Source organism: Girardinichthys multiradiatus, chromosome 1 (genome assembly GCF_021462225.1).
Source record: "Girardinichthys multiradiatus isolate DD_20200921_A chromosome 1, DD_fGirMul_XY1, whole genome shotgun sequence".
Lineage (NCBI taxonomy): Eukaryota > Metazoa > Chordata > Actinopteri > Cyprinodontiformes > Goodeidae > Girardinichthys > Girardinichthys multiradiatus.
Genome location: NC_061794.1, coordinates 13397864 through 13421263, shown reverse-complemented (window position 1 = coordinate 13421263; position 23400 = coordinate 13397864). Strand labels below are relative to the sequence as shown.

The 23400-nt window shown below is 37.5% G+C and overlaps 2 protein-coding genes and 1 long non-coding RNA gene across 5 annotated transcripts in view; 1 reads left to right on the top strand and 2 right to left on the bottom strand.

Annotated features, from left to right (window-relative positions):
- Positions 1-559: 559 nt before the first annotated feature.
- Positions 560-5467, bottom strand: LOC124873541 (succinate dehydrogenase [ubiquinone] iron-sulfur subunit, mitochondrial). 2 transcript variants are annotated; one of them, XM_047374255.1, is made up of 8 exons: positions 5288-5467; positions 3404-3537; positions 3227-3312; positions 2961-3097; positions 2740-2856; positions 2501-2602; positions 1148-1270; positions 560-1068 (listed from the first exon to the last, which is right to left on the bottom strand). In XM_047374255.1, the coding sequence occupies exons 1-8, from the start codon at positions 5348-5350 to the stop codon at positions 988-990; spliced, it is 843 nt and encodes a 280-aa protein (XP_047230211.1). In that variant the 5' UTR covers positions 5351-5467; the 3' UTR covers positions 560-987. The 2 variants fall into 2 exon arrangements, with proteins under 2 accessions (XP_047230211.1, XP_047230214.1); XM_047374258.1 differs by having other exon boundaries at positions 3404-3541; positions 5288-5426.
- Positions 5468-8897: 3430 nt separating this feature from the next.
- Positions 8898-23400, top strand: part of LOC124873563 — a 17215-nt gene continuing 2712 nt past the window's right edge. The window contains exon 1 of the long non-coding RNA XR_007039574.1: positions 8898-8953. This is a non-coding gene — a long non-coding RNA (uncharacterized LOC124873563). The remainder of the gene's footprint in view (positions 8954-23400) is intronic.
- The window catches only part of tmem240a (transmembrane protein 240a), a 25665-nt gene continuing 15979 nt past the window's right edge, over positions 13715-23400 (bottom strand). For both annotated transcript variants that reach the window (XM_047374280.1, XM_047374270.1), the window contains exon 4: positions 13715-15824. In XM_047374280.1, coding sequence (XP_047230236.1) covers positions 15670-15824 — 155 coding nt within the window. In that variant the 3' untranslated portion in view covers positions 13715-15669. The remainder of the gene's footprint in view (positions 15825-23400) is intronic.

Here is a 23400-nt window from a genome sequence, read left to right as displayed (position 1 = left end):
CATTTTATCATTAATTTTTCATTTTTTATCTTTTTTATTATCATCTTATCATTTTAATCATTCATTTTTATTCTCTTTAAGTATTTGTGTTCATTATTTAATTACCTTTATGCCACTGTAATATACGTTTACTATTTATGTCTTTCTCTTTTTTCATGTACAGCACTTTGACTTGTCTTGCTACTGAAATGTGCTATTTAAATAAACTTGCCTCTGCCTTCATCTCCACTGTAAATCCACCTGCAAAAGGCAGCTTTGTTACAAGACTCCTTTAATCTGACCTCCCTAAATAAATTCCAGTACAACAACAGGAAGTCATCTAATTATCATGTTTTTAAATAAGAAGGCTAATTTGTTAAAATTTGTGGAAAAAAAGTCTAATTTTTGTTCAAATCTAGAGTACCATTTGTGTAAGTTGGCTCAGTGCTGATGGTTACAAATTAAACATCATCTTGTGTGTTAACTTTTATTTCTTGAATATATGATGGATTTGATAGTCTTTAGTATTTTAGTGGATCCATTTTTCATTATGACCAGAAAATACAATTCTATCGTGCTGTATCCTTCAAGATAATTTTTATTGCAGCTCAGGTTGGAACAACATTCCAAAAAAATCTATTTTCCGCCAAAACCAATGCAAAAAAACATTATGAGCTCCAAGAATAATTACTAAATACATCATTTACGAGTACCAGACTAGGTACAACATCATGCAAGCCTCTTGTTTTCTGCTTGCACACAATTAGCAAAGCTGTGGTCCATAATGTTGAAGCACACAATATATATTTGATGACTGGTTTTATTTCCCTTAAACATTTGTACCAACAAACCACACATACGTACACACATACACACCCACACAACAGACACTCATCAAAGTCTTAAAAGGTACTAATGTAGCAGAGGGTTTCAGGTTGGCTCTTCTCTACTTCACTGTCGAGTTTAAAGGTTCAGAAGTTACTCAAGAGCCATGTTTTTAACAGTTGTTTATGCCGCTGCAGCTTTCCTCTCCTTGTAAGTCGCCATCATTTTCTTGATTTCTGCTATGGCCTTTCCTGGGTTGAGACCCTATTGAGAGGAACAGAACAATGAGACATAGAAACTCCTAATTCTTTGAGAAAATGCATTGGTTAACTGCTTTAAGTACCTTGGGGCAAGTCTTGGTGCAGTTCATAATAGTGTGACAGCGGTACAGGGAGAAGGGGTCCTGAAGTTTAGACAATCGTTCCTCTGTGAATTCGTCACGGGAGTCTATCATCCACCGGTATGCCTGTGGAAAAAAAACACATGGGTTTGGGTCTTGAGAAGATATCCAACTTAATCTTTCTGTGTATTATTATATTATAATGTGGTTTTTAATTTGTGTCCTGTGTCACCTCAAACGACTACTGGCCTATCAAGGTCACACTATTAAGTAAAATCAATAACCGGTCCCTCCTAGTGTTCCTCCTCAATGTTTAGCCACAATCATTAATTGCAACAGTGAATCATTTTTTTCAGTGTCTGAGCCAAATTAATTATATTGTTTGACTGCAGCTGCCATCTGATTGTATATCAATATCTTGTAGCGTTAGCTTCAAGTGACTTCTAAGGGCCAAACAACATGTGAGAAAATTAAATGCTGAGGACTCATTGTGTTAAGCAGTCTGTCATAGTCGATGGTAAAACACATTTTAAAGGCTAAATTATTGTATTCGAGTCAAACCATCATACTGACTTATTGTGCATAGAAAAATTACACTTTCAGCGTCTATCATTCACTCCCCAAATGTTTTACACAATCACTGCATTGTTCACTAAATATACACCTGTTCTGATGGCACAGTTGTTGGTAGGAACATGCTAGACACACCAGTGTGCATCAGAGTAACAATGCTAGACATAAAAACAGCAGAAAGTACTACATCTACCTGAATTCCCCAAGAATTTCAATTTTACAAAGTATCTTGTGTGTTACAAGTGGTCATAGGCAGACTGGGCTCCCTGTAGAGCACTTTAAAATCTGTGGGAAGCCACTGCTCCCAAAAAAACATTTCTCCGTCTCTCCCCTGCCCTGGATAAATCACCATGTAAATTTTCATGTTATTAACTAAAATTTAAGCGGCAGATTTTGCTATGACTACTTTCCCCTGCATAGACATTGGGTAATGCTTTGAACAGAGTTTGGTGTTTTGTACATAACCTCATCAGGTTTCAGTAACTTTCGACCGGTTACCTTGTGCTTGCGTTTTTTCTTAACTGTTTTTTACATATACTTCTCCCTTATACTTTTGACATTGAAATGAATAGAACCATCATGAGATGAAAGCCTAAACACAACTGAAAAGCCAAAATAAGAAGAAAATGTTTTATCACTTCAACAAAAAGGTTGACAAAACCTTGTTACTTTTTCCTTATTTGTTTTTAATTTAGTCATCTTATTTCTAGGTTTATGACAAGAAATACAATTTTAAACTATATTTACATAATAGCGATATAAATCTCATATATCTTCTCTGACCTGCATGAGGACAGCAGGTCCCAGATATTTGTCTCCATTCCACCAGTAGCTTGGACAGCTGGTGCTGCAGCAGGCACAGAGGATGCACTCGTACAAACCGTCCTGTTGAGGTAAACGGGTCAGACGCAATCTTACTCTGCATTTGTAGTCTTAACTTCTAGACAAGTTGGCTGCTTAAACAAAGATATGGGGACCAATGTTTTGATTGCTGTGGGTCTGTTTGAGGGCTGTTTATTTACCAGTTTCTGCCTGTCCTCCATTGACTGGAGATACTGTTTCTTCCCTTCTTGACTTTCATCCTTCTTTTTCAGGTACGGCTCAATGGATTTGTACTGTGCGTAAAAGTTGCTCATGTCCTGTTGGGGAAAATACAGGTAAACCGTCCTGATTTCCAGAAATGTTCTAATGTTTCTAAAAATGTACTCTAGCTTTTAAGAAAAAGTAAAAGAGTTCCACTCACAGGCACCAAATCTTTGACGACGTACATGTGTGGCAGTGGGTAGATTTTAGTGGGTTTGCTGGTGTTTGTATCAATTTTATTAAGGCACGCCAGTGTGTTGCCTCCGTTTATGTTCATGGCACATGAGCCACAGATACCTGCGAAGGTTTGTAAATGATCAGTCCGCCAGAAAGTCCTTCAGCTGACCTGTTTTTGTTTTTTGTTCCAGTTTAAACTGGTTGACACTAATATGTGCAAGTTCACATCAGCTAGAATTTATTTCCTACCTTCACGACAGGAACGTCTGAATGTGAGCGTGGGGTCGATTTCATTCTTGATCTTGATGAGGGCATCCAGAACCATTGCACCACAACTGCATTAGGCCCAACACAGTTAGACACATGATTACCATTGGTGTGTGATATAGTTACAGCAACGTTGTTTTTAATTTAGATGTGACTTACTTGTTGAGATCTACTTCGTACGTCTGCATTCTGGGTTTGTCTCCAGGGGTGTCTGGATCCCAGCGATAGACCTGGAACTTCTTCATCCTGGGTTCAGGAGCCGGAGCGGCAGCAGTCTGAGCGTAACGCACCATCTGTCTCACAGATAGTAATCAAAAGTTGCCATAGGTATCAATGAATAAGTATTACGACTTATTACAATTTAAAAAACCTTAAAGTAAATTCATTTTTTACTAAAGCAGCAAATCTCTCACTGATTTATTTTTAATCCAATCGTTAATGAGTATTTTTATTCAAAAAAATTGTTTTTAACAAAATCCCTGCTAGTTAAAGTTCCTTTAACTGGAGCCATTAAATGGCATGTTGGTTGCCATCTAACAGTTGTCTCCATGACAACCATTAGATGCCATCTAATGGTTGTCATGGAGACAAGATTCCACCTATAAGTGGAATCTTGACAACCATTAGATGTCATTCCTAAAGGAACTTTAACAGGAACTGTGTACTTTGGTCAGGTGAGACATTTTGGGCTTTTGGGTAACAAAACTCCAAATGATAAATATGTGAAAAAAGTTCCTCATAGCCACTATTAAGTAAGGTGAAGGTTATGTGATGCTGTGGGTCTGATTTACTTTCAAAGGCACCTGGTACAATGTCAAAGTGCATAGAATCATGGACTCTAAAAATCTGACGGACTCTGCAAGTAAGCCCCAATCGGTTGTCACTGTGTCTTTTATAGCACAAATGAACACAGAAACGGTCGAACAGATATAAAATCAATCTTGTTTAATAGCTATCTCAGTCACCAGACTTAAATAGGGTAAGCTCAAGAGAAGAAACATAAGCGAAGACCCTGGAGTACAAAAAATGGTAAAGATCCCTCCCTTTGTATTCGCCAACCTTGTTATAACACAAGTGTTGTCCTGTTAATAAATTCCATCTATGGTAATTGTATTAAAAACAATTATTTATTGACATGAAATTTCGGTCTAGGCTAAATATCTATGCAGAAGTTAAAGGCTGGATTGCTCTAAATGTTTTGGTATTATGCTGCAGCAAATAAAGATACATTTTTTAAGACTTTTTACACATCTTTTCCAGGAGTGCCAAAACATGTTAGGCCACTTTCTTGTCTTCTCACATTGACAAAATATTTCATAAATGACTGAAAGCGACTGTATGATTGTTGTACAGTATTACAATCAAGATGTGCATCATCGTTAGAAAAATCATGGTAAAAATGAGAAGGTTGGAGGTTTATCTGCATCTCAGCTCATAAAGCAAAAATAATTAATTGCAACATTTGAAATGTAAATATTTCAGCGAATCATGAAAAGTGACAGAAAATGCTTATAAAGATAAAGCAGTGTAATACTTTGTAATGTTTTGGAGATTTCTGTTGTATCACTCAATAACAAAGTATGGAGTCTCCCCCTAGTGGCAACTTGGCTGAACTGACAAGGAAAAGTTACATCACGGCTGTTTCGCGATTACCTAACTGACTCCTGTAGGATAATTGAAAATAAAGTAAATAACAAAAGCGGAAGTATCGTTTCTATACTTCAACAAGCAGGTTTTTATTTATGTATCTTATAACCCCTTTTAAACTTTTGAAACTGCAGCTTGAGGAGACAGAGGAGAGGAGATATACAAGTCACTTCAAGTATGATTATTGACTAAAAGGTACAGATAAAGATAAAAGGTGTTTTGTTCAGTGTCATTTTTCTATATAGTCGATCATATTTACTAACACGCCAATATGCCAAGTTTGTCTAGTGCAGGCAAAACAGTGAATTAACCTAAATAAACTTTCAGTTTCCCTCAGAGAGGAAGCAGACACATGAGCTCTAATCCAAAATAAGATAGAAACTGTTCAGTACTCACCACCATCAAACCAGAATTCCTAAAACCTATAATACTTCGGCTCAAACAAAACACGGGCATCATTTATAGTTGTATAGATTAACAGCAATTAACACCAAATGCGTGTGTGTATGATAGTAATAAGTGTTCTGTAATTGTCCGTAGTGTCAGTGGAAGGAGCCTAAATCTGAACAATGCGCTTAAGCGCCGCCCGCTCTGCGCGTACTCGACTGCGTCGCTAACGTTGCGTTCATGTACAGTCTCTCTGCTCGGTCATCAGACTACCAAAACACAAACTAAAGAGATATTTGATAATAAAAACAACATCCAGTGTAAGTTTTTCACCAGCATATTTTGCTTACAGAAACATCTTCCTTTCGGTGTACACTTTACCGCTAAAGCAGGTGTCACTCAAAAAATTTAAAACATCGGTAATGATAAAGAATGTCCGACATACATTGAAGGCAGCATGTGAATGCGGCTCTTTCATAACTCTCATTGCTCAATTGAGGGTTAGTTACATACATCTATACATAGGCTTTTAGAACAACATCCAATGTTAATCTATGTGGGTTTATGGCTTTCAACCAGAAGTGACCGAAGTACTACTGTTCGCAAAAAGCTAGAAAAAAAAAAAAAAAACATGCAACGGAAAAATAAAAACAACTAAAATCTTATCCTTTGCCGTCAACAGAGACATGTTTGACAACTTAAATAACTTTAAATAAAAATCTCACAGTATTAAGTATGAATAATTTTGGTCTTAAGTGTTGCCTTTTTTATTTGAAGTGTTGTGACGACTGTTGGTCGTCTTAAAGATTTCTTCTCTCTCTGCTTTTTTGTTGCTATTTTAGAAAATCAAACAAATTTAAATATCAAAGATTACCTGAGTAAATACAATAAGCTGAGCATGTCATTCATTAAGAGAAAGAACCTATCCAAACCAACCTGGTCTTTTGTGAAAATATAATTCGGTTTTGGGTTCAATTTGAGCCACTAACCACATCCGGGCTTGATTAATATCAGGGTTAGAGAATAAACAAATTAATCAAATATAACCTGTCTGACAACATTAAAAAGACCCTAACCAGTGACACATCAGGTCCAGTGACACATCAGGTCCAGGGGGCCCATGTGTGTTTGCACAAAAACCTTGTGGCGCAAAGTTTTACGTACAGATCACAGTTACCAAAAACATCTCGATGATCCCTACGACTTTTGGGAAAATATCCTTTGGGAAGGTGCTCATCCTCTTACATCTGGCATAAAACGAATCAAACATTTCAGAAAATTAACATAATACTAGCCATCAAATATGGTGGTGAAGGTCTGGGGTTGCTTTGTTGTAATTTACAACATCTGTAATTTACTTATTTACAGTGGGAAAATGCGTATTATTAACAGGAGCACAAGTTCACATGTAAATATGCAAGATTTAGCCATAAATGCAAATTTTCATCTGCAGTCCCGCAGCAGGTTGGTGTAAAAACATGATAAAGACATGAGATACATACTGTACATACAGGACAATTTAAAACAAGCAGTTCCGAAAATACTTTAACAGGGTGTTGGTAAAAACATTCATACAAAGAACACAGAAACAACCACATATTTTCAAAAGACACATGAATATAAACAATATACGATAGACGTATACAGAAAAAAATAACTGCCCAAAACTGCTTTTTCTACATGGAACGTCACAGTCTCCTCTCCTCTGGGCTCGAGTGCCCGCACTGTTTCTCAGATGGATGTATTCCTGCAAGGGAGCTGGAGCCATTTCAATGAGAATTTTAAATACCCACAAAATATCATGACATTTCATCATATTTGGATATTTCTGTTGTATCACTCAATTACAAAGTATGTATTCTCCTCCTAGTGGCAGCTTGGGTGAACTGACAAGGAAGAGTCAGATCACGGCTGTTTGTGATTACCTAACTGACTCCTTTAGGACAACTGAAAATAAAGTTTGTATAGCGCAGGCTAAACAGTGAATTAACCTAAATAAACTCACAGTTAGGAACATTTCTCTCAGAGAGGAAGCAGATACATGAGCTCTAATCCAAAATAAGAGAAAAACTATTCTTTATTCACCACCATATTACTTAACATGAACATATTTTCCCAACTAAGAAAATTATATTTTGATAGAATATGACGATGAAAGGAGTTTGTTTTTTTGTCTAGAGTTTTGAGAATTTGTTTGTATAATCTTTCAACCGGTAATAAAGTCTTTTAACAGGTTTGTGTCCACCTGGCCAAACAGTAGTGGATGTATGATAGAATTATAGCAACTTTTCGGCTTCAGTCGTTAAATTAGTTCGAATTTGTCTAAAGGTTGCTAAATTGAATTTATTTTATTTGACACTTTCTTTACTTGTAATTTGACTGTAAGCTTAGAATCCATAACAATACCTAAACATTTGTACTCATGTACTACTCTTAAGGTTTGCCCTGGCACTGTTACAGGCAGGTCTGGTTCTGTGTTTTGTGCTTTAAAGTACATACAAACTGTTTTATCAAGGTTTAGGTATAAACATGAATTGTTTAACCAGTTTATAACAGATACCATTACTGATGAAAGTTCCTTAGCAGCTTGAATCTTGGTTTTTGAATGTAAGTAGTTGGTGGTATCATCTGCATACATTTGACATGCGTCTGGTAGATCGTTGATATATAGGGTGAATAAGAGCGGGCCCAGGGTTGAACCTTGTGGCACACCCATACAGTTATTAATTATATAGGAAGTATTGTTTTTGAACCGAACATACCGCATTCTAATTTCCAAATATGATTGTATCCACAGTATTACAGTTAGTAAAAAGTTGTAATTATGCAATTTATTAATGTTATGTTTGACTGTATCAAATGCTTTTTGTAGATCAAGATAGACAGTACCTACTACGCCCCCTTTATTGGGTTTAGATCTGATGTTTTCCAGTAATAAATTATTAGTAGTTTCTGCAGAATTGTTTTTCCTGAAGCCAAACTGCATGGGATGTAGTGCATTTTATGTAGAATTTAAATGTAATGTGATTTGTTTAGAGATAAATTTTTCGATAACTTTAGACACTGCCAGAATAATGGTAGTGGGTCTGTAATTGGACATATCTAGATGATTCTCTGCTTTAAAAAATGTTATTACAAAACAGTATCCATCCCATAGATATCTTTAGCATGTGAAGATTTAAGAGTGGAAATAATTGACTTTATTTTAGTGAGTCACTTTATTAAAAGATAAAATTGGGCCATGAAAATTTTGTGATCTATCTAGAAAGTCTGAGTCACAGTTGTCATCCTGAGTCATGTTTCTAAGTGCATCAACTAAATATATGTTAAATGCATTTGCCACATGTCACATTTCCTTTGATATCCAGTTGAAAGGTTTGTTTCCTATTTCTTTGTTTAACTAATGTTTTTTAGATTTTGCAGAATTTATTTGGCAATGCCCTTTGCTTCACTGTTGGCTAATGGATAATGTGGCCTTTACATTTCTGAGTTTCTTTATAACTTTATTTCCTTTTGCAGCGAACACACGTCTGTTATTTTCTGACTTAGTCTTTAGTGCCACCTAAAGGGCATTGTCTCTTTATTAATGACCATATCCTTTCATTTAACCATGGTGTCAAGGTTGTAGGTTTGGAGGCAGGACTGGGATGCAGGACATGGCGAGGAGGCTGCATGGTGAGTAGATGAAGTTTTAATATTATAGAACACTGACTTACAGGCAGGCAGGAAGAGTACAATCCAATGTACTAATTCAGGAGACAAACAGAAAACAAACCATAAGGAGAAACTCGGGAAGACAACAAGGGTAGTTAATGTGAGGAACCAGCAGGGAACAATGGAAACTAGAGAGCTTATAAACTGAGGGAAGTGGAGTGTGGACCAATAAGACAGAGAGGAAAGTAATCAGAGGAAACATGTAACAAGTGTGGACCAGGCTGCAGGACTCTGAGGGAATACGTTACTTTGGAAACAGGAGCTAGGAAACGCAAAGACAGGAGGGGAAACTAAACACTAAACTAATTGGGAGGAACAGGGAAGAGAAACCTAAACATAATCTTACATAAATAGTAACTCTAGAAGGAACTAAATCTAAGGACATGTAAACAAGCACAAGACTCTAAGCAACTATGAACTAAAGAAAAGTAAACTACTAATCAAAGGAACAGGGAAAACCTTTGACGGCAAAGTAAACAAAAACAAAGAACAAAATGGCAGATCCTGACACATGGGAGATTATTTACTTTTCTTTGTCCTGGCTTCTACCTTTTTCATGAAACAATTATTAGTTGTTTTAAGTTCAGCCATAACAGTCAAGCAATTGTTATCCATATTATTTCCTGATAAATATTGATTCCAGTCAACTTCCTTGATTGCAAGTTCAAGATTTAATAACTCACATTTTGCAATTCTGAGATGATCTAACTTCTTAGAAGATGAGTCTCTTTTTATTAATTTTTCTCAGAAACAATATCAAATTATGATTTGATAGACCTGTGACCAAATTATATGTTTTCAAAATGCGGTTGGGTCAATTTGTTAAGGCTAAGTCAATATGAGACGCTGTAGGACCTGAAAAACTTGCCTTAGAACCTGAAGAACTTGCTATAATTGACTGACCCATGAATTCTGCTCTCCAGCAGAAATTCCCATTGGACAATTTTTAACCATCAATTAGTGACCTAAAGCTCAAACACACTCGGCTGATAACAGGACAAAGACCCACAACACACCAGCAAGTCTACTTATGAATGGTTAAAAAAGCTTTTTGACCTTAAACATGGCATTCATGATTGAAAACCTTACAGTGTGGCTCAGTATAAAACATTTCTGCAAAGAGGGATTGACCAAAATTTCTCCACAGTGATATAAAACACTTACTGCCAGTTATAGTAAGTGGTTGATGGCAGTTGTTGCCACCAAGGGTTTTAAAACTGCATATCATATTTATTCTGGTTATTTCTGTCTGATTTGTCTGATCTAATCTGAAATTTGTTTTAATGATCTGAAACATTTAAGTGTGACAAAGAAAAGCACACACAAAATAAATTGGTGAGGGTATCTGTGAGTACACAGACGTAAAAACAGCACAAGAGACCTGGCTAAACCATTTTCAGGGCATGCAGGCAGTTTACAGTTACTTTTTGTAATTTGCAAGAAACCAAGCATTAGCCAAGCAAAACTAAAGTAAATTAGCTGAAGTTAGCGTGTTTCACCTTTGAACTGTAAAACTCCCCACATTCCACATAGCAGAACAGGACAAAGGCTTTGTGGGAAACCTGTTAAAAGGTTAAGATGTAGAAGCTGAGAAAATAGTTTCAGGAGCACCACCAGGTGAGAAATGAAAACCTCAACTGGAAAACTAAAAGAGTAAATGAGCCCGATGATTCAGCAAAAGTGGAAAGAGGTAGCTAAACTAAAATGATGTCCTCAACTCAGTGATTGCTGTTTGTTGGATGGTAGATTACATGAAGTATTTCACCAAAAATAAACTTTTCCAATGGTATCTTTTGAAAATATTTAACCATTGATGTTTTTCAAATCATATTTGTATTTATTGAATTAAATAACTAATGTAGTGCTACAAAGCGTGGCAAAGGGGTTAATATCACTTGAACCTTTTTACATTTTGGACAGATTAGAACCACAAACGTCAATAAGATTATTGCAAATTAATGTTATAGACCAAAACAAGGTAGCACATAATTGAAAAGCGGAAGGAAGATGATGGATGGCTTTCAAGTTATTTAACAAATAAAAATCTGAACTGTATGCATTTGTTTTCAGCCCCTCTGGGTCTTTGGAGTATGGCTCTACAATCATTGTGCATCTAGAGACTAATATTTTTATACATTACCAAGCTCATTCAGATCGGACGGAGACATCAGTGCACATTCAAATTCCCCGGTATCTCCACCCATCTTCCCATCAACTCTAACAAGTGTAACAGTTTACTCCCAAAACATCTAGTTTCTTTAGATCCATGCTGAGGCATTTGACACTGATCGGAACATCTAGGTCCAGTGTGTCAGGCCTTCAAAATGCTGCACCTACTCTTTGCATAAGGGGAGCCCCTCTCTCTCCCACTTCGGTCTGTTTTGTGCAAAATAAGATATACTTCAGCCCATTGTTCATGCAACCAACACATGAGCGCCCTGTGCTGATTTACTGATTTCCACACGTTTTGTTTTTTCTTTAGTTACTTGAACTTTGTTTTGAATATTTCTTTAATAAATGTCATTACGTGTGCGTCTCTCCTGTGTTTGTCATGGATGTTGTGCCACGTCTTCACATCAACTTCCATGATGGTGAAAAACCTCCCCACAGCGGAAGGCTGCCACCATGTGTCACCATGGGGATAGTGTGTCCAGACTGAAGTTTCCCACAAATGCAGAACCATTAACATTCACTGAATTATCTTTGAAACATTTACTTTATACGGTCAGTAAGCTAGAATAGATGTGGTATGTAGATCTGCTGTTACTTAAGCATCTAATCTAATTAAAGCCTGCAGGAGGATGTGGGATTGTAAATTCATCCTCTTTGATGTTCTGATTGCCTGCAGCATGAAGTTGTCCGTACATGATGCACTCCTATGTAAGAGTTCAGCTGCTGTGCCATTTGCATTTTGATGATTCTCTGTTTTTTTCTTGTTTTTGATCAAAATATTAATGACTGATGACTTTTGCTTTTGTTGGCAAAAGTATTCCCATTGTGTTTCATTAAAAGCACAAACTGCAGTGTAATTTGTTGGGAATTTAGGTCAAGTAAGGTGTGAAGTGGAAGGAAAATTATATGTGTTTTGTGTAATTTGGATTGGACTTTGACTAGACCAGTCAGTCAGTCATTTTCTATCGCTTATTCCATAGTGGGTCACGGAGAAGCTGGTGCCTATCTCCAGCAGTCTATGGCCGAGAGGCCGGGTACACCCAGGACAGATCGCCAGTCCATCGCAGGGCTTGACTAGACCATTGTAACACATTATTTTGCTTTGATCTAAAGCCATATCATACCACTGTAAGTCACTGCATTGCTGGGCATGAATAGAAAAAAAAAATCACCGTCTTGGTCAAAGGGGGACATTTTCCTTTATCAAGTAGGCTGAACAGTTTGACTGACTGATATCCAGTTAGATGAGATTGAAAACAATGAGTTTGTGGTTAAGGGAAAGACTATATATTAATAAACCTGTGTCCTCCGCAGGGAGACAGTAAGTATTCCATTGACATCTAGACACCGCTGGTGTCGCTGAGTTGATTTAACGCCTCAAAAGAAAGCGCAGACGTCTTTTCCAGCTCATGTTGCATGATAATGTGTGTAAATTGTTCAGTACTATAACGACAGTGGTGTCAGTTTTACTAGTTCCTTTAATGAAAAGGCATTTGAGAACTCAAAGAGCCTCACACAAGCAGAGTGCTTTGGTTAGCTTAAATTGGACTATGTAAGGATTGATTGTGGGAAATATGATGAGGCTTATAGTCTGCTTATTGCACACAGGTGTATGTTGTATTTTTTGTTTTACAGGAGGCTAACATTAGCTCAGTTTGCTGATGTCTACAATAGTAGATTGTTGTGATGCGCCGGCACAGCAGGTTCAGGTGAAGCATTTCCAAACACAGGGTTGCTTGGTAGAAAATCCTGAAAACTAAAAGAATAACATTTTAACAGAGAAATGTGTCACATACTCATCTAAAGATGGAAATCGTAACTGCTGCAATTAATTTTCTCCTGTCATCCTTGTGGCTTTTCTAGTTCCTTAATGAACCGGTAGAGTAGAGAGCTAAAAAATGTTTGGCAAACAATGAGTGACATTACAAAAATATAATAACAAAAAAAAAGGATGAAACCTTTATCTGTTAGGTTGTTGTTAATTGTTACATCTTACACATTTTGCTTGTACATTACCTAGTAAGGAGTCTCCTGGGCACATCTCTTTGGAGGTTTTCCTGGCATAACTCACCTGAGGAACACTCACAAGCCCAGATCACTGGAGGGACTATACATCTCTTCTGGCTTGGGAATGCCCTGGAATCCCTGGATCATAGGATTAATCAAGAACTCCCTTCATCTTAATGCATTTTAAATGCAACTCATGCCCTGCTTCCTCATATCTCCCCAAAAACAAAGAGTTTGATTGAGGTAATAATTGAGGGTGATTAATCTCCTGAAGATTACCCACTAAAAAGTAAAACAAGTCTTTTAAATGCCCTCGCTGGCCATGTAACCTGCCATTACGAGCCACTGAATTATAAAGGAGGGGTTTTTTCACTCCCCAAGGCCCTTGTCAGTTAATGCTCTTACTTGTGTCTGTTTGAATTTTAATAAACAAAACCAGGACCATCTGCAGGAGCTCACTGTATCATCACCATTCAGAAACAACCTCTCCACCATGAGAGTGTGCTCTCATACTACTAGAATGACACAATCAAACATCAGGGGTCACTGTTGTGCTTCAATGGCACTTTTAATAAAACAGACATTTCATCCTCACAACAGCAATGTCTGGACAGAGAGGGGGAGGGCAGCAAGGGGGCCGGCTGGGTGAGGGTTCCTTCTGCTGATAGGCTGGTTGCTCCTGGAGAGTGTGAAGGTTAGATAAAATAAAATAAAAAAAACTCAATTAGAGAACATAAATGTGACTCCATAAAAAAACAGTGCATATCATTGCAAAAGGATTAACTTGAACTTTTCCACATTTTGTCTTGTTACAGGTACAAACTTCAATGTATTTTAATGGGATTTTATGTCACACAGTAGACTGAAGTAAAGCTGGAAATCATTGTGAAAGCATAGGAAAATAATGGCAAGTGGATGGGACTTTCTCTTCTCATCACTGGAGACTAGAGGGCACAACAAATATGCACATCTCCTAAAACATGTCATCCCCACTGTGAAACATAGTGGTGACAGCATCATGCTGGGTGGATGCTTTTCTTCAGCAGTTGCTGGTCAGATGGACAGAGATAAATACAGGCCAATCTTGACAGAAAACATGTTGAAGGCAGCAAATGACAGCAACCTGATAGAGGTTCATGGTTTAGATTAAACCACATTAATTGAAAATCTGTGACAGGACCTGAAAACGGATGTTTATAGACGCTCTCATAAAACGTGACGTTGCTTGAACTATTTTGCAAAGATGAGTGGGGAAAACAATTCAGTCTCTAGATGTGCAAAGCTGGTTATGATATACCCCCAAAAGACCGAGGGTGGTTCTACAAAGCTAAAGGAACATTATGCCCTTTATTCCAACAGTAGCTCATCCCTCTGACAAGAAGTTTGACATTTATTACTGTCGCCATTTCTTAAAAGACATTATCTCAGACGGGAGAAAATAATAGGAAAAAGTTTTGCAAACCATGTGTAATGTTCATTCTACTTCACAATTATGCACTACTTTGTGTTGGTTTATTATACAAAATACCAATATAAGACAATGTTGCAGGTTTGTGGTTGGTTGTAATGTGATAAAATGTGGAAAAACTCAAGGGGAGTGAATACTTTTGCAAAGCACTGTAGATATGTTGACTGAGTCTTTTTGGCTGGCGTTCACCTCTTCTGGTGTGTCAACTGAACAATGTTAGTTTAGCAGAGGGAAATCTGACCACAGCCGCATGCACCCTCCTCCCTCTCACATATTTACAGGAAAAAGTAATACATTCAGTTAATTCACTAAGTAACAAAGCTAATTAATCTGTGTTTTTAGCAGAAATCACATTGTTTCACATCCAGTTTTCAAACAGACTCAACTTTCTGTTCCTTTTTGCTCTAACTTTTACTCACACAGTCCAGTGTTCAGTTTTCTACTGATAAGCGACTAACACAAAAATCTCCCCACCAGCCACGTCCCCGTCTGTTAAATCCCGTATTTGTACCTATTTACAGAAGCAGCAGTCTAACCATCACAAAAACCCACCCACCCACCTGTTGCATTCGCCCCACCCTGCACCAATAAAGTCTCACCTGGAAACAAAATACCCCATCTCACCTCCCCATTCCATACGCTTCCCACATTTTACCCTGTTCTAAAAGAGCATGCCAAGTTTAACAATAAACACAGAAAATGTCTCTATACAGAAAAAACACCCTTAAAAATGTTTTCTTCCTCCCACAGTGGTGGACACAGAGTTAAGACGATGTTTTTAGTGGGAAGAAAGAAAAATCTCATTCTGTTTTGGGATTTTTTTAAGTGCTGACAGACAGGTTTAGGGTCAAAAGAAGGTCCTGTCAGAGGGGCTGAAAGAGGGCCACATTATGAACAGAGAGAGGGCCGTTTTACAGGTCTCTGAGGCAACATTTGGCCAGGGGAAAGTTTGGTAAGAACGAGTGGAGGTTTAAGGGGAAGATCTAAGTTTTCAATCTTATTTTTTTTTCTTTCTTTTTGATGTTTAGAGTCAGAGGTGTCGAGGACTGGGGTGGCCGTTGTGGTAGAGCTTTTGCTTGATGTGGACCATGTTGCCGCTGGAGTCCTCCAGCTGTCTGAGCTGGGCTCGGCGACGGAGGTCTCGGAGGTTGCAGAACTGGGGCAACCACGACCAGGATGGAGTATCTGTAGGAAGAGGTCCAGAGACAACAGGGAGGGAAAAGAAAGCATTTATTAAGCATTAAGTCATGACTTGTTTTTACCCTACTATATATAAAAAAGCACAAGGTTGTTTAAAGCTCATTAAGCATTCATATTTTGTTCTCTATGTGAGTGATAGCTATATTATTTTCAGTTTTTAACATTCTTTTGACTTTGGTGGCTCTCACAACAAAAAAAGTGTAAAAACATGCCTTCAAGCATCAAAATCTGTTTTTGTTCTGTTGTTTGGTCCTGTATATAAAAGGAGTTAACCCTCCTTTGATCACTTATCAGTTTGATTAGCCACAGCCCATTGACTGCTCAGATCGCACCATACTTGTGCTACCAGGTTGCTCTGACAACACTCTTAAAATAGACTGTGTTACTGATAGAAGAAGCCTAAATGTTAGTTACTTTCAGTATCAATGACGTGCTTAAATGTCTGCAGCCATTTTGGAAATCCAAAACATAGGCAAAGGATCATGCATCTGTCTAATAAAGACTTTTCTTAAATTATTGGGTCAACAAACACATCTTTTAGATTTTGGGGAAGAGGCTAATGGTCCAGCAGATTAGACATTGAAAGGACGCATGCACCGCCTACCAGGCATGTGAACAGGAAAGATGTACAGTATTTACCTACATGAATAATGTTTGCCTAATTTTTAATTTTACTCAAAATAATAATAATATAAACAGAAACATACACACCATTTTCCACCAATTAGAGCCAACACACCGAAACGAAAAGAATTCCCTTAATTTTACCTGTCTGAAAATTTTCTGATATCGAAAAACATAGATAGTAAAGGTTTGGAAGTAGTAGAGCATCACCAAGCTTGGTGTTTTGGATGAATGAGACCCTTAGGAAGTCTCTTCTTCTGTGCCCCATACCTTCTTAAACAATTCCTCCATTTGGGTGATAGGCTCTGATTGTATTTTCACTCTGACTTTTAAAAATTGCTTGACTTATTTTGTATTAGCCTCTATGGCTGTTTTTTGTCTTGTTTTTTATCTGTTGATTTTTTTTTAATCTGTTTTGTTATTATTATACCACCATCTTCACCAGAACTTCCTGGAAGAAGAAACATTGTATCTCTATGGGAGCTTCCTGTCTAAATAAAGGTTTTATACATTGTCTTGACATACCATTTGTTGTAATTGGTGCTATTCAAATACAATGAACTAGTATGTACTTAGTATGTATACAACTAGTTATTTTTAAACGTGTCCTATGTGAATTCGAGTTCTTTTGGGCATTCCCAATCTAGTCAGGGCCTTTGGGCAGAGTTATCTTATGCTTTGGACCAGCTCAGCATAAATCTTAAACGGAGTCTCTGTTAAGTGAAAAATATGAATTCAATGTAATTTAGTTTCATTTATATAGACTATTAGAGTTGAAGGAGTCTTTAGTAGGCTCTTTTAGTTTTGAAATGCAGTTCAGACACCAAAAAAACAGTGAAATAGCCATTTATTTAGTGACGTTGAGTGGATAAAACAATAAACAATAGAATGAGGAGTTTTTAGCACTCCTGCCGCGCTCCCAGGCCATTCCACCCTCTGTGAAGAGCCATATTGAAAGAATCTACCACTGCTCAGCAATCTTTCAAAAGTAATGGTGTTTTGAAGCAAACATTTGCAACAAGCTATGAAAGCCACTGTGTCTGTCAATGAAATTAAATCCTACTGCTGGCTGGCTATCATAGCCACCAGAAAATATATTTTTTGGCCTCAGTTCTGTATTTTTGTTGTCTATTCTACCTTTGTGTACATCTGTTTAAAACAAAAATCCAAAAATATTTTGTTACCGTATTCTATTGAGATTGAATAAAAAATTCAGTTGAAATCATTAATATATATATATATATATATATATATATATATATATATATATAAAATAATATGTATCTTATGAACATAGCACACAAAACAGTTCTGATTGTACAATAAATTACATGAATGGGTAAATCATCCTTGCTGTCAGATGTCTGAGAAAAAAATGTCTTCAATTAGATAGAAATCTCAAAACATTTCAGAAGAATTGCAGAAAAAAAACTCAGAAGCCAAAACTGAAAAAAGGAAATCAGACCAGGTGAAAAATCAAAAGGCCAAACAGAATTTGACTGAATAAGAGATTTCATGCAGATGGGACAGAAACCTGAATTCCCTTGTAGAAACTGAGTTTTGGAATTATACCAGTATTTTTTTCTGCAATAAAACTCCACTCAGTCATTTGGTAGACAACCTTGCTCCCATATTTCAGAGATTTATTTTGTAACAGTGAACCAATGATGTTGCATTTTCACACTTATAGCAAGCAGAGAACACCCCAAACATTCAAATGTGCATAGGGCGCTTTTTTAACTGACTCGGTTTAAACTTAGGTCAAAGTCAATTTCATATTTCAGAACACACATCATTAAAATTTTAATGATTATACTTCTGTATTTTATGGCAACTATGCCTCTGAAAGTCATGTTACTAATGCAGTGACATCAATTAATATTTCAAAAGTGAATTAGTGACATTAATTACTTCTTTAGACAGTCAGCACACTCACTTGTACTCTGTCCCTCTGATGTCCATCTGTGCTTCAAAATAACTATAAAAACATATAATTATTATTATTATTATTAAATTATTAAAACTTCAAGAATCTTAATTGATATAATAGTAAGGGATGGTATTATAATAGCAAAAGGAATGGTAGTTCCACTTCTGTTTTAACATAAAGTCACTGAGATGATATAAATTTTTGCATATTTTGTTTTAAAATTTTTCAAGAAAGTTCCAGTCAAGGTGACTATTCCAACAAAACCTCTCTGTGTCCCATGCTTAGATTTGAATTAAATAAAAGGATTGAAACATATTTCCACTGAAACAATGGAAAATGATCAACAAATTAGCCAGACTTGGTCTCTTTAAGGTTAAATATTTATGAGGTGAACTAAAATTAATTCTGAAATTGTCCGATTACGAAAAAAAAAAAAAAAAAGAACAAACATGAGCTATAATCAGAAGATGTTGGGAACTGTTACACAGCGACACTGGCCTTGACCTTTGACATATGTGTTTGTAATGGGATTAGCTCGTTTAAAATTAAAGTGGAGAGGATCTCCCTCTTTCTGATCTATTAGCCATCATACTATACACACACAGAACGCTTCAAAAAAGAAAGTGAGGCAGCAGGTTTTTATTACTGTGTGTGGGGAGCGTAATATGAGGGGGGCGTGTGACATAGATTCATGCTTGTCAGGTTATAAAACTGTAGCCGGTGAGGCGAAGTGAGGTCTGCAGAGACGGCAGGGAGAGCCCCAGACAGCGAATCCGGTAAAAAATGGCTGTGCCCGAGGATCTGCAAGAGAGGGTTGGGGGTTTACTTGCTGGGAGGAGTGGGGGCGAGGAGGAAAAGACAGAGAAAGAGGGAGAAGGGAAGTTATTTATAGCTGTGAATGGGTGTGTTGTCCACAAGGACTGCTCTGAAGGGTATCCAAAGGAAAAGGGGCAACATAGGCAGGTTTCTCTCAATAAAAGGATGAAGTCAGGAGGAATATTTATGCAAAACAGAAAAGAAGGGAGAGCACAGATGCAATTGTTATGCTGCTTTAGAGCAGAGGAGACGGTAATGCTGAGAGCCAAGTCATCATTTTCTCACTTTTTTTCTGAGTGTTTCCTGTTCCCAAGTGTCTTTCCAAAGGAGCATCTGGCATCAGATATTAACAGCAAACTGGCGCTAAGGGATAAAAAGGTTGCAGGAGGAGGCATTGTGAAGGAAATGGGCCAGGAGCAGATTCAATAAATGAGGAAGGAGGGGGAGATGAAAAAAAACAACAATGGGAATCATTGTGCATTTCAATGCACAGCGTGTGTTCGTGTGTGTGCTCCTCACTTGCCATTCCAGCTGCTCTCCTGTTCTATTTATAGCTCCACAGAACGTGTGTGTGTGTGTGTGTGTGTGTGTGTGTGTGTGGGGGGTGGTAAATGGGGTGGAGATGTGACAGCATCAACACACACTCTTCCCTTCTCTTTCACTCTCACCTTCACTCCTCATCTCAGGGAAAATGTCTGACCTAGCACTGAAACCACAGCAACACACACACACAAATACATAAAGTCAAAAAGCGAGGGGCTTCCCTTCCCATTGCAAAAAAGTAAAAAAAAAAACAACAAAAAACCAGGCCACATCCTCCAAAACCTTCAGGGTTATTTCCGTTGAAGTTCAGTATGATTTGATTGAACTGACTTTGTAAAGTGCCTTCAGACAGCATCTGTTGTGAATTGGTGCAGAAAAAATGTTTTAATGCTCTTCTTGTTCATGAGTGGGGTCAAAGATTTACAAAAAGCTAGAGATCAGATATTGGCCACAAAGATATGATGGGTACATATTCATCAACAAAGCACTTCTGAAAGAAAGTAATGTGCAAAAGTCTTCAATCACGGTGACTTTTTTCTGTTTTTCTTTGAAGGAGCCAGAGCTCTTAAAAGCTTTTAAAAGAGTCTTCTCTGTTTTCTGATAGTCTTTCAGATTTTGTTTTGTTTTTTACTTTCGCTGAATTTTCACTTGTTTCCTGCCTAGCCATTGTAAACCACGTAATGCAGAGTGTGTGTTTAAGAATGAGAAAGGAAGATAGGAGGACAAAAGATCTTTAGAAGAGCTTAAAATCATAGCAGTAAGAAAGAAAATAATCTGACACAAGAGCTTAGAGATGGATCATACTTCAGTAGATCATACTGTACGTGAAGTTCACAGCTAATGGCGCTTTGCTATTATTATTATCAGTAATATTATTATTAGCTGGCTGCATGGTGGTGCAGTTGGTAGCACTATTGCCTTGCAGCAAGAAGGTCCTGGGTTCAATTCCCAGCTGGGGGTCTTTCTGCATGGAGTTTGCATGTTCTCCCCATGCATGCGTGGGTTCTCACTGGGTACTCTGGCTTCCTCTCGGACTGTGGGCTTCCTCCCACAGTCCAAAGACATGCCTGTTAGGTTAATTGGTCACTCTAAATTGCCCTTAGGTGTATGAATGAGTGTTTGTGTGTTGCCCTGTGATGGACTGGCAACCTGTCCAGGGTGTACCCTGCCTCCCACCCATAGACTGCTGGAGATAGGCACCAGCTCCCCCGCGACCCACTATGGAATAAGCGGTAGAAAATGACTGACTTATTATTATTAGCTCTAAAATGCTCACCTTGGTGCTAAAATACTGTTTTCTGCCAGTCAAACAGTTTTCGCTTTGGCATTTTTCATAGATTCAGTTCAAAAAATTGGACCATTTTGTGAGTTTGTGACAGGCTGCTGAAGATGCAGTTAGCTGAGTTTTCTGTTCAATGTACAAACAACACTGCTTCATCCCTCAGGTTTTGGGGCCTTTTTTATATCTGTCTGTAATTCAAAGTTAAGCAGCTTAACAAACATAATAATTCCTATGAGAATGGTCACGTACTAAACTGCTAAACTGAGTGAAAGAAAAAGTTTAAAAGAAAAACTTCATAACGTCTGAAAAACTACTGATCAAGACCACCTAAAAATATGAAATATAAGAGTGGCTCCTTTGAAGCAAAATCTAAAGAAACTCTTGCACAGCACTATGACTCAAAGTATTAACGGTAAATCTTATCACTGATACTTTCCTCATCCTGCCTGAGGAGCTTTTCCACGGCGCTTCAAGTTTCCAGGTCACATATCACCTACTTTATTCTTAAAACTGTAGATCCAGGCCAACTTCACAACACAGGCATGTCCCAGTACTATGATTTACAGAGCAACGGAGACAACAGTATCCTCCAGGTTCTGTTTTTAAATGTGGCTGGACACTTTGAAATAATAATAAAGGAATCATATGAGAAAAGCTAGAGAAACCAGCATGGTCACGAGACATCTATCCACTAATACAAGATGCTAAAACTCTTTTAGAAGAGGGTGATGCCCACAGATCAGTCTTATGTGTGTTCATTGGTTGATGTAACAGAGGTCATTTATGTCTAATGACTACTTAGCCTTCGATTTTCTCTCTTGTGCCTACCTCACAACAACTCAGCAGAATACATGTAGTGGTGATGAACTATACACCACATGTTCTGTCTAATTACGGTTTTTTTCTAACGACACGCTGTCAGGGGGAGAGATGAGAGGAGAAATGACAGATATATTTCCCAGAGAGCGCGCAGACAAATAGCAGGAAATTAAGAAGCAACTATCAGTCTGAGTTGGATTTCAACACGCAGATTGGGGAAATGAGGCATTCAGAGCGGAGCATCAGATGGTGAGAGTGAAATATCTAAATCTTTCTGACGTTGGCCTTGCTTGAAGCAAGAACCTACAGCTAAAACAGATATGAGCATCACTTAACCCCACTATTACAACTACTGCACTGTATTTTGTATCATTTTTAAAGGTAAAACGGGAGTCTATTAACTGTGACAGCGCTAACCACTACAAGAGTGATTCTGCAGACATTTCTGGGACATTCAACTGCTCAGGCTGAAATAATTCTCAGACAGCCTTAAACTCCAGTTTATCTAGAGTTGGTGCCGATACATCTACTGTCCCTGTACGAGTAACTTGGATCTGTTAAATGAATGTTTTGTCCAAATGTCCCTCTTTTCTTTATATTTCGCTACCAAGAGCTAAAACTTTTTAACAAAGCTAGCAAAGAACCTATTTTGAAATAGATCTTTTGGCTCCTTTTTACACAATTTGTTCTAGTTTCATCAGGTCTGTCAATGGAAACATGTGTAACACAATTGGAGAGACATTTTACTATATTTTATTATCAGTAAAACTATTTCAAAAGAAACAGAAAACTTGGTATACCTCATTGACTACATAATTGTGTATTACTCAGGTCCTGTGTCTGGTCTTTGCTAGATTTTTTCCTATTTCTTAACTGGACTAATGCATTATTCCATACACTGCTGCCTAATGGGTACCCACAGTAAATTCAGAGTAAGATTCTTTGAAACATTCTTCTAGTTTTAAAAAACTCTCATAAAATGTTAACTAAAGGCTAAAAAATACTTATTAAATATTTGAAGTTTTTGTTTTATGTTGGAGAAACAAAAACACAATTAATAATCTCCGCTTTAAAACGAACATCATGCATCACTGGCTATCCTTTTACCTGAAATTTGAGAATTGGCTAACAAGATTTTAGTTATTTTTGTATACATTTTCTTGTTAAAATACACAAAATGCACATATCGACAATGACAAGTAAGAGGGCGTGCGGGTCATGATGTAGAGCGCAACAAGGGAGGCATAAGACGGCAAATGAGACGAGACACTATGTCCACACGGAGCCGAAGACGGTATCCGCACGGAAGAGTTTGACCGTAAAGATGAAACCACCCGAAGCCGGAGGTTCCGTTTTAGGCGAGCAATTTCATGTGGACGGGTCCCCCTATCTGACCAAGACGTTTTGAGGAAAAACTCTACCCTGGCTTTGTGTGGATAGGGCCTAAAGTTACACTTTACTCTATTTGGAAAAAAAACAACATTTTATGACAAAAAAGGTGTACCATATTTAATGCATGACAGAGTTGATTCAGATAAACGTCTGGT